The 16584-nt window shown below is 48.6% G+C and overlaps 1 protein-coding gene across 4 annotated transcripts in view; it reads left to right on the top strand.

Annotated features, from left to right (window-relative positions):
- The first annotated feature begins 1600 nt into the window (after nt 1–1600).
- Nucleotides 1601–16584, top strand: part of LOC136019260 (synaptotagmin-like protein 2) — a 36704-nt gene continuing 21720 nt past the window's right edge. For 2 of the 4 annotated variants that reach the window (XM_065689258.1, XM_065689259.1), the window contains exons 1-2: nt 7315–7546; nt 14316–14896. In XM_065689258.1, the coding sequence (XP_065545330.1) occupies nt 14796–14896 (101 nt within the window). In that variant the 5' untranslated portion in view covers nt 7315–7546; nt 14316–14795. Of the gene's footprint in view, nt 1697–7314; nt 7547–14315; nt 14897–16584 lie in introns of those variants that run through there. The other 2 variants (XM_065689255.1, XM_065689257.1) reach the window with 2 other exon arrangements.

The raw sequence follows: 16584 nt of genomic DNA, 5'->3' as shown, positions 1-16584 counted from the left end.
GTATGTCTGTCACTTACTGCATGCTCTTGGGTTGCTATTTTACACCCATTATTAGGCACAGGCTATAATGGCCTGGATAAAGATGTGAAAGCACAGGCTGTAAATCCAAGTAATATCGTACCTATTGAATCCTCATATCAAAGTTATTGCTGCAGTTCTAGCCTCTATGTTGCACTGATTAATTTGGTGCTGAAACCCCACAATGGATTCTGAGCATCCCAGCCAAGTTACAGCAATAACACAGTGCTCTTAGTGATCTCAATGGGCTTTAGTGTTATTGCCATCGACTGGAGCTGAGATACAGAAAAGTGAAGTAATTTCTGTGGCTGTACATGAAGTTAATGGTAGTGTCAAGGCTCTGGCTATTTGCCTTCAAAGCCAGTGCTGCATTTTATAGCCTAAAGGCACTATTGAAAAGATTAAAGCTGAAGGCCATTGGCAGAGCTGTCTGTTTCTTCAGGTCTCAGTTCAGCCAAGCTGGAAGAAATGCACGTTTGCCACTATGCTTATATCAGCTGAGATCCTTAGAGTGGTTCTAGTTTAGTGCAGCTGGAAATCAGCACTTACAGGAGGAAAGCAAATACTCCAATGTGAATATTCCCATGTCATGAAATCTTAATGTTCCTCTTTTTAAAGAAACACTTTAATCTCGTTGTATAGAGGCTCAGGCTTGCAGAGGCACGTGAGGATCACACAGAAGCAGAAGTCTTTGGGCAGACCAGTTGGGTTTGTCTCTGGGCTGGAACTTATGAACAGGTCAGTGATGCTGCTGGGGACAAGCTGGGCTTTGGGGCAAGGTACTTCACTTTGTGGCCTTCATCTCCCCACTTCTAAAGTAGGGACAGCATAAAAGGGGGTGTGTGTAGCAGGCAAACACTTGGCCAAAACTCAATGCACGTGTGTGTGACTAGTCTTACTTCAGCCTTCTCTGTTGTAGAAGATGAAAACTGTGAGAGCTGCTGTATCCTGATTTATCCTCCTTGTCTAAGAGCTCTTCCTGTACCTTATGTCTCTCTTCTTTGCGGCTGCGCCTTGATGTGAGGGGACGGAGACCAGGGGGCATGAGGGGAATGAAGGGCAGTGGCAGGAGTCCAGATTGTGCTGAGGAGGTGAACAGCAGGGATGTAGGAATCCCAATGAGCTGGAATTGCTGGGACTGTACCTTCACATCCTAACTTGGAGCTTAATTTTTGCTGGCTCAGGTTTGAACAGGGGCTTGACTAGGTTCACTCTTGTTATCTGCTCGGGTTGAAGACCGGATACCCCTCAGCCCCGGGTTTCCCCTCCAATACCTCCCTCAGGCACGGACCTAGGCCGGAGGGGTTTCAGAAGCTCTGCGCGGTCCAGCCATGGGCTGCTCCGTGCCATAGCGCTGCCGAGCGCTAGGGCTCAGGCCGGCAGCACTGCTGCCTACACCTGCTCTGCTGACACCTCCCCTCGGGGCGGGTCCTGTGCTGGCAGCGGGACAGGTTATCCCGTCTCCACAAGGCAAGGTATGAAATAAGGAGAGCCCATCGTCGGGAAGGCTGAGCGGATCCCAAGCAGCCTCTGGACCCCGCTCCCGCCGCTCGCTGCTCCGGGTTTTCCGCGGTGCAGCGCCCGGGACAGCCACGGCCCCGGCCCCGCCCCCGAGGGGATAGCCCCGCCCCTTGGCATGGCCCCGCCCCTCCCGGCCGCCGCACGCCGCCGAGGGCAGGTAAGGGTTGGGGGGCTCGCCTGGCCCCGGTGTCCGCGGGGTGCGGGAGCGCAGCCCCAGGCCGGGCCCGGCGGAGGCGGCCGCTCTGAGCGCTCCGGGTCCGTGCGCGACCGCTCGGCGTGTCCCGGGCTCGGCCGCGGGGCGGGCTCCCCGGTACCGGTGCTGCCCGGGCAGATTGCTTGCTGCCCGGGCGGGGAACGCGGCCGAGATGCCGCTCCTCTTCCTCCCTCCCTCCAGCCGCGCCCCGTCGGCGTGGGGAGCCGCAGCGCTGGTGGGAGGCAGGCAGCCTCTGGAGCCGGCCGTGCCCCGGGCAGCCGCGGTTCGCGGGACCGGTCCCGGCGGGGGACAGGGCGCCGCCGGCTGTGGGACCGGAACGGTCCAGCGCCAGGCACGCGGGGTGCTGCTCTCGTGGGCCCCGCCGCGGCGGCGGGGCGGTAGGTGTGAGGGCCGGCACGGGAGCGGCCGCCAGCACATGGGGCCGGCTCGACGCTTGCTGTAGGAGCGGCGGCGCTGGTGGGAGCGCTGAGCGTGGTCCGGCAGCGGCGCTCCCTGCGGGCTCTCCGTGCTCTCCGGGGCCTTTCGGGGCAGGGCTCAGCGCCGGTTCCCCTGTGCCCGCCCCCCATCGGCTTGGGCCGCCGCGCGCATCATCCTGTTGGGGACTTGGGGCTGTTACCTGAATAAAAGCGTACTTCATCTTGCTTTGGTGAGCTGTGTTATCAAGGGCTTTCGCGTGGAGTGGTTTTGTGACCTCTATTAAAAATAAGGTTGTGAGGCAGCTGCTGTTTTCAGAGGAGAGGGATTGGGCCAAAGATGCGGCTGTGTTGTAAAGAAAACCTGATGTGAAAGGCTTTGGGAAAAAGGAAAACCGCACAAAAGAAGAGGTGCTTCTGATGCTTTATCGCTTACACTTCATTATTGCTTCCTCACTTTGTATTGTGAGTTACTTGTGAAAACATGGAATATGAAGTGTCACTTCCCTATGATTTTTCCTGTTTCCATAGCCTCTCCCCTCCATCCTGGTTTTATTTACTTCCTTATTCGTGCTTCACTCTTGTAAATAGTTGGTATGGCAACAAGTGCTGTTAATTTCAGCTCCCTTTGCAGCCAGCTCTCAGGTGTGATTGATACTGTTGTATAAGCTATGGAAACCTGTGGCCACTGCTGTTTGGCTTATTATGTCTTTCCTGGATTTATTTGGCAGTGAATATAACATTCTGTGCCCCTGCATCTCTGCCCCCGAGGCAGACCACAGGGTTTGGTTAGGACAGTGCAGGTCTATTGTCCTACTGCTGTGAAACATCTGTGCAGGTGTCAGCAGGCAAGGATCAGTTGGTATGAGGTCTGAACATGCCTCCTTTGCCCTCCCCTCCTCTCTCCTTCTCTGTTCCCCCTTTGGCATAGTATCTGAGAAGTTCCATGTGGGAACCAAGTTTCTGCTTCTCTGCACAATTCTGTAATTGAAGCACAAACTCATTTTTCCCTCATGAACTCATAAATCACATCCCTTTAATGGGCTTCCGTCGCTGGGAAAGAGGCAGCCCTTGCCATGGTATGGCACAGTGTGGACAAAATGTTCATTGTACAGCAGGCTCGCTTTGATTGCACTTAAATCAATAGTGTTATCTGCACTTCAGCGGTGTAGGAGGGAGAAAGAACAATAATAAGTGTTTGCAACAGAGTTGAAAGGAGTACTTGCTGTCTTGGGCTGTCAACAGGCAGCAAAATCCTGAGAGAAGTAAGGGCCTGCTGGTGACTCTTGACTCAAAATCAAGTTATGTTTTGCATGTTAAACCTAATGGTATAGTTCATGTTGGAGGGAGAAACCAGGCAGGACTGGGACAGCAGTTCAGCAAAGCTCACCCACAGAGGGTGTTGTATGCTGCCAGCAGCTGCTTTGGGTTTCTGCTTGAATAAGCTTGCATCACTTCAGCAGGTTCAGCAAAGGCTGTTGCCTTCTTGCAGGCATGTACCTTGCTGGGCTGAATGCAGGACTGCAAAGCAGAGCAGTCAGTAGTGTGGAGTGTCACTGGGCAGTTACCTTGCCCTCTGCAGAATAATGTGATTTCTACACAGCAGCATCATCATGCACTTGTGTCTGGGCAGAACTGCAGTTGTCACACTCATATAAAAGCTCCAAATCTTGCACAGCTTGAGCACCTAGAAAAAAACCTCTACCTTGTTCAACAGTACAGCTGATCCTGTTATTCTTATTCAAGAAGTCTGTCTTCCCCATCTCCCTGCAGATTTGCTAAGTATTCTTGGAACTGCACAGATGGAAGAAACACCTTGTCTGTGTAAGGCACTGATACCAGATGATTGTCTGAAAGGGATTTTATTTTTAGTGATGTGATTAAGTTGGTGCAACCTGTGTTTGGATTTCTCACTTGGGTTTTAGGTAAACTTTATCCTGAGCTAAACTAAATGAAAGGGACAGACACTGGAAGCAAGGCCTGTGAGAGCAGGTGAAGTGGCAGCTTCAGGGGTTACTCTCCCTGGAATTTCCTTTCATTGTCGCTGGGTGACAAAGTAACCCAGCTTTATATGCACTGGTAGTGTACTGCATTCTGTACTCGAGTGAGGCGCAGCACAGGCCTCAGTGTATGCTTGGAAATTAGAAGAGAAGAAGACGGGGATCCCAAATCGGGCATGGACTTGAGCTTCGTTTTACTCCCCTTTTATAATGGGGAGGCTGACTCCATCCTCTGGATGTAACTGCTCTGTGTTCTGGCATCGCAAACTGGAAGCTACAGATCAGGTGATTACTACTTAGAATGTTGTTTCCAAAACTTTCCTTTTCCCAGACGCTGGAGGGAATGATACCTTCCAAATACACTTCATTTTAAGCAATGATGAGATGCACCCTGCTGTTTTGCATTTACCTTCATTGCGTTTTTGAGTTATATCCAGAATCATCCAGGCATGGCTGAGGCTTAAAAAGAATCACTGACCAGAAGGAAGGATCCCTCAGTGTGCAATGTTTCCTAAACAAGAAACACTGGTTTCCTGTGGGGTTTAGCACCATGGTCTGCTTCGTGCCATGGAGCTCAGCAGGCAGAGGAGTACACAGGAATTAGGCCCCATGTATTTTTGACTTCTGAGCTCCTCTGTGTTACGAAATGAGGGGTTTTGGTGGGGTTTTTTGCTGTTTTGCTTTTGTGGGTTGTTTTTTTCTCCCCCAGAAAAATGGCTTCTGGTTATGAGGGCTCCTAACCAGTTCCAGATGGCCAGGCAGGTGTTGCAAGCTCAGTATTACTGGGGCATAACAAGCAGGGTCAGGAAAGCAATTTATGACATGTCACCGCTGGAGGCAGACATGGAGGAATTGCTTTTGGAAAGAAGCAAACTTGAGGCCAGCAAATATTTTTCAGGGTCAAAAACAAAAGCCAGAAGTCCTCATGGGTGGCTGCTGTTTTCTTTATCTTCTAGTCCTGCACTTTCTCTGTTTGAACTTGGTCAAAGCTTGTCTTCCATCTCCCTTTTTCCTATTGACAATATCTGGGTTCTGAGGATGAGTGAGTGACCAATGGGGCCAGGGAGGTGAGGAGTCTAAATAAGTAACCTTCACCTGCAGTGGTCTAGCTTTAAGCTGCTAATTTCTCACTTTCAGCTACTGTATATTGTTGCCTTTTCAGGTACAACCACTGAAAAGTTACTTTTAGGAGTAACCTTCATACCATGTGGCATCTAAAACTGCTAGCAGAACAGCTGGGTTCTTTAGAGCTGCTTTAATGTGACTTTTGTCCCTTGGCTGAGCAGGAAGCCTGAACACCAAGATACTTCTCTGATGGAAATGTTGGTGCAGCAGAAATGCAGCACTTGGTATGAGGAGCAATAAACCGGCTCACAGCTGAGCCATGGGGATGAAGCTTGTTGTGAGCTAATAACCAGGGAGCTGCAGATTCTTTTAAAACTCAGTTTTCTTGAGGACGTAAGTGCAGATTTAACCAAACCTCAGCGCAATCCTCTGCCTCCCACCCCAAAGCCAAGTGCACTTAGTGGTGGTGTGGGAGAGCTTCCCTCCGCTCCCTGCCCACGTTGGGGCTGGCTGGGTGACAGACAGTGAGGTCTCTGGAATACTGGCGTCCTCTCTTGCAGCTGGGACACAGCCACCCTTGTTCAGTGGGATATTAGAGGGTTTCTTGGTGTCCCTGGCCGCTGTGCTTGTTTATTTGTGTTCTCGCGATCTGCAGAATTACAATGAGCTACATCCTGCAAGATCTGCAAATAGTCCTCACCTACGAAATAAACAGAAGGCTCAAATATTTGAACTAAAGCACTGGATTATCAGTTTATTACCAGTAAAAGGCCTGAAGGAGTCTGAGTCACACTTCTGATGGTTTTCTTTTTGGTGATAATGGCTCTAGGAAATCATGGTTAGGACTAGGAAGCTCAGTCTTTTGTTTACCCTAGGTAGTAACCCTAGGATGGTTCATTAAATAAAAAATGGATAAAAGGAAGTAAATTGTATGTAATGCAAATTCCACCCATGCCTCTTCCGTGCTAGAAGGAAATGAGTAGACTGCAGTGTAGTTAATTACTCATATGAGAGTTACATTGCATAAATGCATAAGGGAAAAAATTCTTATGCATCCTTTTCTTATAAAAGGAAGCTGAAGCCTTAACAAAACCTTCTTTAATGCTGTGGATCTCATACCTCCTTTGGAAGCAGTGATATTGCTGAGGCTGAGAGCAAATAAGCAGAGTTCACGCGCTTCTAATGTGGTCAGCGGAGCGTTTCCTCAATTATGCATTCCCCACATGCTCTGAATAGGGGAGTTTACTCAGGTTCTTTTGGCATAGCATTATATTGTTGTTCTGAAATATCTTCTACTGGCTGCTGTCAGGGGGTTGGGCTAGAGACCTTCTTGCTCTGATGAATTCCTGCAATTCCTATGCACCTAAGAACATCTCAGGGCCATTCTTGATCAATTGATGTCCTTCACTAAAGCTGCCCGGGGGAGGAGGAGGAAACAGATTTTAATGAAACAGCTAAGATTCTCCATTGTGCTGAACGTTACTGGAAAGTATAATGTGAGACAGTGATTGAACCTGAGAGAAACCACCCGAGGCTGTGCTTCCAATGAACTGAGGAGATTTTGTTCTGGGATGCACATGGAAGTGAAGAACCATTGCTGGGGTCAGAGCTACTGTCTTCCCTCAGGAACTGCCAAAGCTGCCTTCAGTGGTGGTTATCAGTAGACACCAGCTACCAATGTAGCACTGGTGCATCATCACCATCAATGATGGTGATAATACCATTGTTGTATCCGAGGTGGAAATGGTACATCGTGTCCTGTACAGCCCACACTGAATAGAGAAAAATTTGTATGAAGTCTGTGATTAGTTGAGCTTGAGTAATTTTGGCATTTGGAGATAGGTGAGACCAAACCAGCCTAGCATTTGACCCTGACATTCCCTGTGTGCTGGTGACACATTTGTGCGATGGCATTTATACATTAACTGCCCTGGGAGACCGCAATTGCCTGCTTTGTTTGATGTTATTCTTTATCTTATCAGCTGTCTTTCATCTGAAGGCCATTTCTGTATGACCTAGTTGGTTAGGATTTTTTTGGGGGTAGAAACAGACAACTTCTTTTCTTTTACTGGGACAAGTCAGACAAAATACCATTGCAGACAGTGCAGCTGCAGCATTTTTAGTCGAATAGCTTTTCAGAAGACAATTATATTAAATACGTTGTCTGTTCTCTTAGCTCACAGCTGCCTTTGGTCTGTGAAGGATTAGACAGTCCGCAGCTACAAGTGGCATATTGCAGATGTTGAGAAAATGATGCACCTTTGAAGAGCTCCCATCATGCTGTGGAGATTCACTTCACAATGGCTTACCAAAACGTAGGTATTTTATATATTTATTATATCACAGTGAGAGGCAGAAAGAGGGTTAGTGGTGTGATTGCAGCCACAGGCAGAGTATGCCTGTGTAGGTGCTGCTCAGCCGTGTGCCTTTTCAGTGAGACAGCCCTCGGCTGCCTGGGTAGCACCTGAATTTCAGTGGGAAGCTTACACGGTGACTGCACTTGCTGTTATCCAGCCATTTGGTACTTTAGAAGCAATGTTTGTAGGCTTGTTCAATACCATTTCTACCTGTATTAGTGCACCTTGAGGGCTTTCTGTGTGTAAAAGGGAGCACTTATATCAGTTGGGCTGCCACAGGTCTAAGTGAGACTCAGACATCTGGGTCCCTTCTGCCATGGCATCTGCGTTGGCTCATGGCTTCCCAGCACAGGACTGCCGTTTCTCCTGGTGACTGCAGCTTATGCAGGCTGCAGCCATGGCAAGCTCCTGCACTGGTTGGAAACTGGAATTGCACTGCTCCCTTTCCACAGCATCAGACTCAGGGCAGGGAGACACAGTCCAGCTCCCATGGATAGGAGATTTTTACACTGGTTTTCAACTCATTCCTCACACAGAGAAAGACCATCCTGTGGTCTGGGTTTTATTTCTTCTCTGCTGATAAAGGACATTAATGAAATGTCATAGTGTTATGCCTGTGAGCATTATAATAGCTGTCAGTGTTTTGCATGTAAAATAGTGATGGCGATACCTCTACATATGCCATGGTACTGACAGCAGAAAAGATCAGATGGGAGGAAGAGTAGGGCTGGATTCTCCAGCATGAGACAGGGACAGGGACAAGACTGATCGTGGACTCTCTACAGGTATGGCAGTGTTGGCACCAAGTCTTTCTGGTGCAGTTAATTACAGCATGTATTGGGAACTGCAGTATGACTGTGGGTGCCAGGACCACATCCATCATTCTTAATACAATGCTACTCTTGGTTTTGACCTGCCCTAGAAGAGCTGTCTTGACTAACAAGGGTATTGGGAAGTGTCCGCACATTGTAAAGCAAAAGGAGGTCATTTCCTTACATTGTGACAGGATATGTGATAAAGAGGTATGGACAGAGGCAAGCAGCCTTTCCAGCCTGCTGCTATTTTAATTTGGCTATGAATAGCCTTGGGAGGTCAGTATTATCTGTTCTGGGTTTTGTTGTTTTAGGTAGGGATGTTTTCATATCTTTATTACATGGACCTGTGTGCAGCTTCAAGTCTCAAAGAGTGAAGTGGGTCTGGATGGTCCTACACTGACCTAGGGGATAAAACTGGGGTGTTACATACTGTCATCATTTGTGGGTCCTGACTTCCAAACTGGAAGGTTAAAGTTTCTAAACTCATCCTCTTCCTTTGCACACAGTGCAGTGTCTAGTCAGTGAAATCTGCATAGCCTGTGGTGTATGTTACTAATCTCTGCACATTCCACCCCTAGGAAGACCTGCAGCTTGGCAAGGAAAGGTGTGTGTTGAGGAATCAGAACCAAGGCTGGAGTGCCCTGCAGGTGCCCTGTAGATAATTGTGTGTGTAGGCAGGCGACAGCAAGAGTACTGAGCTGGTCCTGTGCATCTGAGCAGTCTGCCCTGGTTAGGTATGAAGAGCATTAACATAGCTCTGTTTTGAGCTGGAGCTGAGCTAGACCTCCCAGAAATAAAACAAAAATGCAGCACAAAGAAGGAGCTTTTTCCCTGGGAAAGTGGGAGGAGGCAGGACACTGGCAGAGGTAATTCAGTTGCTTCTGATTACATGTGTGGGGAACGAGGAAGTGAACATTGTCCAGGCTGCAAGCTGTCCAAATCTACCTTTGCTTGGTGTGCCCAGTGCAGGTGTGCTCCCTGCAAGAGGATGTTGCACTTGGCAGGAGGAAGGTTGGTGTTTGTTTGACCCTTCACTTTCAGGGGTTGGAAACTGTGTTGGTGCTAGGGAATGCATGTCACACTGCCGCTTGATGCTTTGCTAAAGGGGAAAAGGAGCAATTGTGGACAGGTCACGAATCTTCATGTCTTGATTGGCTTAAACAGGAGTCTCCTCGGAGCCACGCTCAGTGCTTGGTGTTTCACTGGCTGTCGGCTCCAAAACATACAGTACTGCTGTTGTTCCCGAGTAACACTGCTCTATGCTGTTGCACAGTGCAAGCAGCTGACAAAGGGAAGGTTTACTCATATATTAGTATCCTCCTTAGCTTTTCTGCAGGTGATCAGAGCAATCTTCTCTCCAAGGCGCTGGCAGAGCCCTTAGGTGTGCCCCACATGAAGGCTGGCATTCCCTGTCTCCCTTCTGGCTGCAGAGCTGCAGATGGGCACTGCTTACGCTGCCTCTCCTGGCACTGCGGAACCAGTCTCACAGGTGAAGATTGGGGTTGCAGCTGTAGGGAAAAGCCCTTTTGCACTAAAACACTGCTGAGCAGTCTTGTAGTAAGCTAAATGGGGGCAGAGAAAGGTGTGAGGAATGATTAAAGCTGAGTAACACCTGGGATGAGCAAACAGGAAGATTCTTTTCTCTGGAAGAGAAACAGTGGCTGTGACACAGGTCTGAAAAATAAGCAACATGAAGTAGGTGAGTGCAGAGTAATTCTTACTGGGTTTTCTGATCAAATGCTTGGGGACATCAAATGAAGCAAGCAACTGGTGGGTCAAAGCAAAACAAGGGCAGGTCCTTTTGCGTTTAAAGTATAATGAGACTGTGGGACTGTGGAACTTTGAGAATATTGCAAATACTTAAAATTGATGTGAGTTTAGAAAGTAATTAGAAGAACTCTGTGAAATACAGAGGCATTGCCCCTGTTTCAGGGAGTCCCTGCCCTGTACCTTGCAGGAAGCTGGAGCACAGGACAGTTCACTGTACTCTCTCCAGCAGTATGCTGTTAGCCTAGATGGAAGATAAAACTAGTGCCTAACAGAGACCCTCAGTCTAGCTGTGTACAGCCTTTCCTATATTTCTAACTGGACACTGAAAATATGTTGGAAGATAAAAATGTGCGCATTCCAGTGTGCTGTTCTAATGGAACCTGCTTGGGTTCTGGGTTTGACAAGCTGCACAGCAGCGTAACGCTGTCACGGGTCTTCTCTGGTGACTGGTACATTTGCATTTTTCTGGGGAGGCAGCTACAAGAAATCAAGAGCTATCACAGTAAGAGATGCAGCCAGTTATGCCACATGATAGGTCATGCTTCTGCTTGTCTCCACACCCAGTGTTTGTCAACACGGGTGGGTGTGTGAGTCGATCTCTTTGTGATGTTCTCTTCCCCAGAAAAGCAGTTAGAGGGAGGAAAATCCTTTGGATATCCAGTGCACTCCTCTGGATTTATGGTCTTTCCTGCAGTCTCAACAATCCATTTTGCCCATCTGCTTCCTCGTGACAAGTGGCAGGACCGAGGCAGAGCTCCTCCCTCTGCATGGAGGCACAGTGGTGGTGCAGTGCCTGAGAGCAGCCTGAATTGGCTCTGCACAGTGGGCTTCAGTCTTTAAGCAGTTTTGCTCCTGTTGCCACAGAGCAATCATCATAGAATGGCCAGGGACACCTTCCACTAGACCAGGTTGCTCCAAGCCCCATCCAACCTGGGCTTGAACACTACCAGGGATGGGGCAGCCACAGTTTCTCTGGGCACCTTGTGCCAGGGCCTCACCACCCTTGTGAAGAATTCAGTCCTGACCTAGGAGGGTCTCCCACTGGCAGGAGGTAAGGACAGTGCTACTTTCTTTTTACTTGTCACATTTTGTTCGAAACCAGTTTACATCAGCGGGCTCATAAGGGTGCTTGCAGTTAAGAGGTCCAAGTTTAGGGTAAAATCTGCTCCAGTGCTGCCTGATGACTCCCATCATTGCCCTACACATCTGCCAGGCTTTTGTCTTTCCTTTCCCTGCCATTTGCAGGGGTGGCGATGGCTGGGCAGGACACGCAGAAAGTGGCCCTGTCTGTGAAAGCCGCGGGGTCCTGGCTTTCTGATGGATTTGGGTGTTTGTACTGCGTGATACTGGTGGTCTCCAAGCTGTTCATTAACAAGACTCGGAGACGGAAGAGGATTATGTGCAATCTAGCAAAGTAAATCAAAGCTGTGTGATGCTATTTAAGGAGTATGTGAGGATTAAGCAACTTGGGGAGCAGGCGATGATTCGGTACAGTGCAGTGTGCCTGCCTGATAACATGCTGTACATGTCAGTTGGTTTGTGTCCTTAATCTATTGTGCTTGCAGACCCAAGTAAACAAATAACACGCTCTCCTGAGTGATTAATGGTGGGTTCTCTTGTTTCAAGCCCCTGCCACATCCAAGACGCAGCAGTACGGTGCACCCATCAGAGGTTACAAAAGCTCAGGTCACAGCTGGGACAGCCCCATGATCATGCTGCATATGGAGATCATTTCCCAGCCTTGTTTACTCCTGCAGGCCTGGGCTGACAGCTTTGCAGCTCCTGAGCCTGCCAGCAAAATCCGAGGTGGATTGTCTTCTGGACCAGCTTTCCCGCAGTGAATGCATTAAGTGGTTTGATGTGTAACTATTTAAAACAAAAGAAGGATTTGGCTTCTGTTAGTTTCTGTTAACCTTTTCCTTCTAATGCAGCCATTTATAGAATCATAGAATGGTTTGGGTTGGAAGGGACCTTAAAACTCATCCAGTTCCAACCCCCTGCCATGGAGCAGGGACACCTTCCAATAGACCAGGTTGTTCCAAGCCCCGTCCAACCTGGCCTTGAACACTGCCAGGAACGGGGCATCCACAGCTTCTCTGGGCACCCTGTGCCAGTGCCTCAGCATCCTCCTTGGGAAGAACTTCTGCCTCAGAGCTCATCTCAGTCTCCCCTCTGTCAGTTTAAAGCCATTCCCCCTTGTTCTATCACTACAGGCCCTTCTAAAAAGCCCTTCTCTAGATTTCTTGTAGACCTCTTTAGCTATTGGAAACTATTGCTATTCCAGGAAGACAAAATATTCCCAGGAATAAAAAGGCTATTTATAAAGAAGTAGCTGTTATTCTTTTTCTAATTGACTTCCACCCCAATGAATAAGTATGAGTCTTTGATGAAGTTTTCCTGAAGTATTTTCAGCCCACACGTCGTGGGTTTGTTAAAAATAAATAAAAGTTCTAGAGAAGCAAATCCTGTGCAAGCTGTGTCCCCAGATACTGCCTTAAAAATAAAATCTGTCCTAGAAATTGCTGTAAATGTCTTTGTAGAAGCAGGATTGTGCCTGAGAGCCAGAGAGAGTGGATGGTTGGAACCAAGCATGGAAGAGCCGTGCCAAGCTGAATGAAATGTAGGTTGAAGCAGTAGAGATTCATTAGGGCTCTTTATTGCTGTTTCTGCTTTAACTGTTTAGAGTGGTATCAATAGTTTCTCAGGTGATAAAGACTGTAATTATAGCGTGACAAGCACAGCTATACTTGCCTCAAAGAAATATGAGATGTTGTTTCCTTTCCTCCAAAAATCTTTTTCAGATTGTTATAGAGTTTTTATGACAATGGCTATTCCTTTTACAAGCCTTTTTATGCAGTGCTCTGTGGTATTTCTTTATAAGTACTAAAGTCAGAGGCCTATTCTTGCTTCTAACATGTTGAAAAAGGCAAGCATTTAGGAGTATGTCATCCATAAAATAACGTAAATCTGTGAAATGATGTCAAATGAGCAGAGTTCAGTGGAATACTTGTGCTCAACTTTGGATATGTCAGTTTAAGGAAGAGGTGCACTGTGTGGAGGCAGTCCAAAGAAGAAAACACCGGCTCTGGGGTACCTGAAGGAGCTGGGGTTGGTTAACATGGAGGCTGAGGTGTGAAACCCTGCGAGGATGGCAGGAAAGGGAGTGTCCCCGTGGCGGGATAGGATGGGCTGACGTCTGTCAGGATGATCTGGGGCAATAGGAAGAAGTTGCTTGCTGGCAGTTAACTAAATGCTGAAATGGGTGGCCCAGGAGGGTTGTGGTTGCCATCCTCGAAGGGGTAGATCAGACAAGAGAGTAGGGGTGATAGAGAATGGCCTGATGGGACCAGGCCTCATGACCTTCAGATGATGTTTGACATGAAAGCTGGAATGTATTAATTTTTAATGACCTGACTCCCAAGGCTGTGGCTTTGGGAGAGAAAGCCAAGGATGTTGAAACCCAGGGTCACCTGACGGGCTTGGAAACAATGGAAAGATCCCACCTGGTGAGCTGGAAACTGCCTACACGGACCCAGCAGAACTTCTGCTCCCTTGGCGGTGTGCCTTATGTTGGCCAGGAGAGTGGAAAAGGAAAAAAGTAGCAAAGCAACAGATGATTTACTCTTCCTCCACGCCCTGGAGCCTCTGGCCATTCTCAGTGTCTGTTGAAACACTAAGTGATCTGCACCCGTGCTGTTTGAATAGCAAATGTCAGTGCAGCGTAAAGCAAAGTGCGCACACATTAGAGAATGAGCAGCCTCTGGTATTTTATGGCATAACTTGCAGTGATTAAGACTTTCAGATTGCTTTCCGAAGGTTGGCTGCTTATCCTGGGTCTCATTTAGGGCAGAAAGAAGTGAGGAAAAGAAGGTAAAAAGCAAGCAAGCAGTTCGGTAATTTAGATGCATGTTTTGCTAAGAGCATGCTGAGTCAAGTATTTACCTGTTAGTAGGAAAGCGGCTAAAATGAAACACTGTCTTGGTAAGGTTAATACCGCGTGAGGAGCTGTAGGACAGAGAGGAAAGTAGGGCAGCTTGTTTTGGAACTTGTGCTGAAGAGCAAATAAAAACCCCCAACGTACACGTTTGGTTACCATATGTTGTGCTTATCGTAAGAGGCATCTCAGTGTTATTTCTTTGCAGGGATGCTTGAGCTCCACGGAGGCAGACTTCCCCGCTGAAGAAAGCGCATGCCAGAGGTGCTGGGGTTGCTGTGGGTGAGATGAGCTTTCGTGCCTGTTGAGGCGGCTGAGGCGGGCAGTGAGCTCGCCCCTTCCCGTGCTTGCCTGTTTGATTGACGTTGGCTTCCAAGTGGCTGTGACTGTGCCTGAAGGAAAAGGAAGGAGCAGAATTTTGCTGAGAGCACTTCCCTGGCAGGGGAAGGCATGCAGCTCAGAGGAGCGTGCCAGCGAGGAGCCTGGCACTGCCAGTCCAGGTGCTAACACAGCTCCCACCCAGCCATGCTGTTGTGAAGCCTGTTTTCTCCAGCCACGTCTTGCTCAGCTCAGCGCACCAGGGAGGGTATCTGGGGCTGCCCATGGCATTGCTGCAGTCTGGGCTGTGTTAGTTCCTGGTGTGTCATTGCTTCAGCTGTCTGAAGAGGTGAAGAAGATTGCAGGGAAGATGTTGGACTTGAGCTTCCTGACCGAAGAGGAGTATGAGAAACTGATGAAGGTTTTGCAGAGAGATGCAGAGCTGAAGAAGAAGGATGGGGATCGCATCAGGTGAGAGAGCATGCAGTAACAGCAGGATGTGAGCTTCTCCTGCGGGCATTATTTTTTACCTCTTTTAGAAAGGTGTTTTGTGTGTGTATGTGTGTGTACAGCAAGGAGAGATGCAGGTGCACAAGTGCTGTTCCTTCTTGCTCAGATCCTGATGGATCTTTTCATTGTATCTCCTGCTTTCTGAGCCATCATGCTGTTGCTGCTGTCCTTCCTCTGCAGGACTAGACTGTCCTTCAACTTAATCAGTAGCCCTCAAGGGAAATCATCCCTTTCCTGCCCTGGGGAGGAAGGTGCTGATTTCTCATTGTCAGAGGTCCAAGCAGGGAAGGTGCTGCTATCTCGTTTTCCTCAGTTGGTAACACAGAATCCCACAGGGTGATTTAAAATAAGACTATATCCCCATCTCTGCTTTGTGTCCCTCTGGTGCTCTTTGAGGTGGGTTGTGTATGCAGCATCCATTGTGGAGGCAAAGAAGGGCACTGAGAGGCTACATGATCTGCCAAAGGTTGCAGGAGCTGTTTCAGAGCCAGTTCAGCTCCCTTGCCACTGGCCATCCTGGATTTTAGGTCTGCTTGACTGGGATTGCTTGTTGCTGCTGTCACTTTTTAAATGCCAGCCATTAGACCATCTGGATTGACAGTATGCACCAGGCTCAGGAAGCTGGCACCAGATTCTCCACGGCAAGAACTGAGTAGCTCAATGAGGGTGGATGATACTGTGCCAGCTTACCTCTGTTGAGGACGCAAGTCTCTGACTTGCTGTTCAGCCAGAAAAGAGTAAGCCCCATGTAGAAGGGATGGCTCAAAGGGGGAGTGGGTGCCTTTGCAGCCAGCTCCATTGACCCTGTGTGCCCTGGCCTCTGCTCAGAAACAGAACTGGTGGTGGCATGCACGAGGCTTGGGCTTGAGGTGTATGTGTCTGCATGCTCCTGTATCTGCTCTGAATTGAACCAAGGCTTTTTCTTATTTTTTCCTCATTTTTTCTTTTTCTGAAATGCACTTAAATCTCTGCTCTGCAGTGAGGCTTTGGGGAAAAGAGTGTTTGGATGATTTCAGGTTTGTTTTGCTTCTCTTTGGAAGCTGTTGAACTTTCAGTTGGGAGCACAGTGAGGGGGAGATCCTGACAAGGGTGGTGCCAAGTGCCCCTTGCTGCCAGTATGGCTATATGCAGTAAGACCTTTGGTGCAAGTGTGGGCATGTTTGGCCCCAACACAACTTGCCTGCTGGGCGAAATGAAGTGACGTTGTGCTGATCTGGTGTCAGCAAGATGAAAATAGCTTTGTACATCTCTGGCCTAGCACCTTCAGACCCTCACAGGGGTAGGTGAAGCCCAGATCTGAGTGGGAGATGTGCAGCTCCCTGGCTGTGAGTGCTGCAGGGCCCCCCAGCAGTGCCTGCAGAGCCTTGGATCTGGTTATTCCATACCTGCTCCCTCCTGGTCTTTAGGCAGCCAAACATGACACTTCATGGCTCTTTGGTTGTCTGAGGTTTGCCTCTTCTTCATGCTGAGAATTGGACCAAGGTAGGAGTTTCCTTTGGCCTCTCAGGTCTCACAGGGACCCTGAATGGTGGTGAGCTGTGGGAGTCAGCACCCACTGAAAGGCAGCTAATTCAGCAAGCTGTGGTGTGAAAACAGAATAACTGGAGGAGGGTTAGAAGTACAGGGTAGCAAATAGAGCTCTGAGGGGT

This window comes from Lathamus discolor, chromosome 9, assembly GCF_037157495.1.
Source record: "Lathamus discolor isolate bLatDis1 chromosome 9, bLatDis1.hap1, whole genome shotgun sequence".
Lineage (NCBI taxonomy): Eukaryota > Metazoa > Chordata > Aves > Psittaciformes > Psittacidae > Lathamus > Lathamus discolor.
The sequence above is the reverse complement of the archived record's forward strand: the minus strand, read 5'-3'. Positions and strand labels throughout refer to the sequence as shown.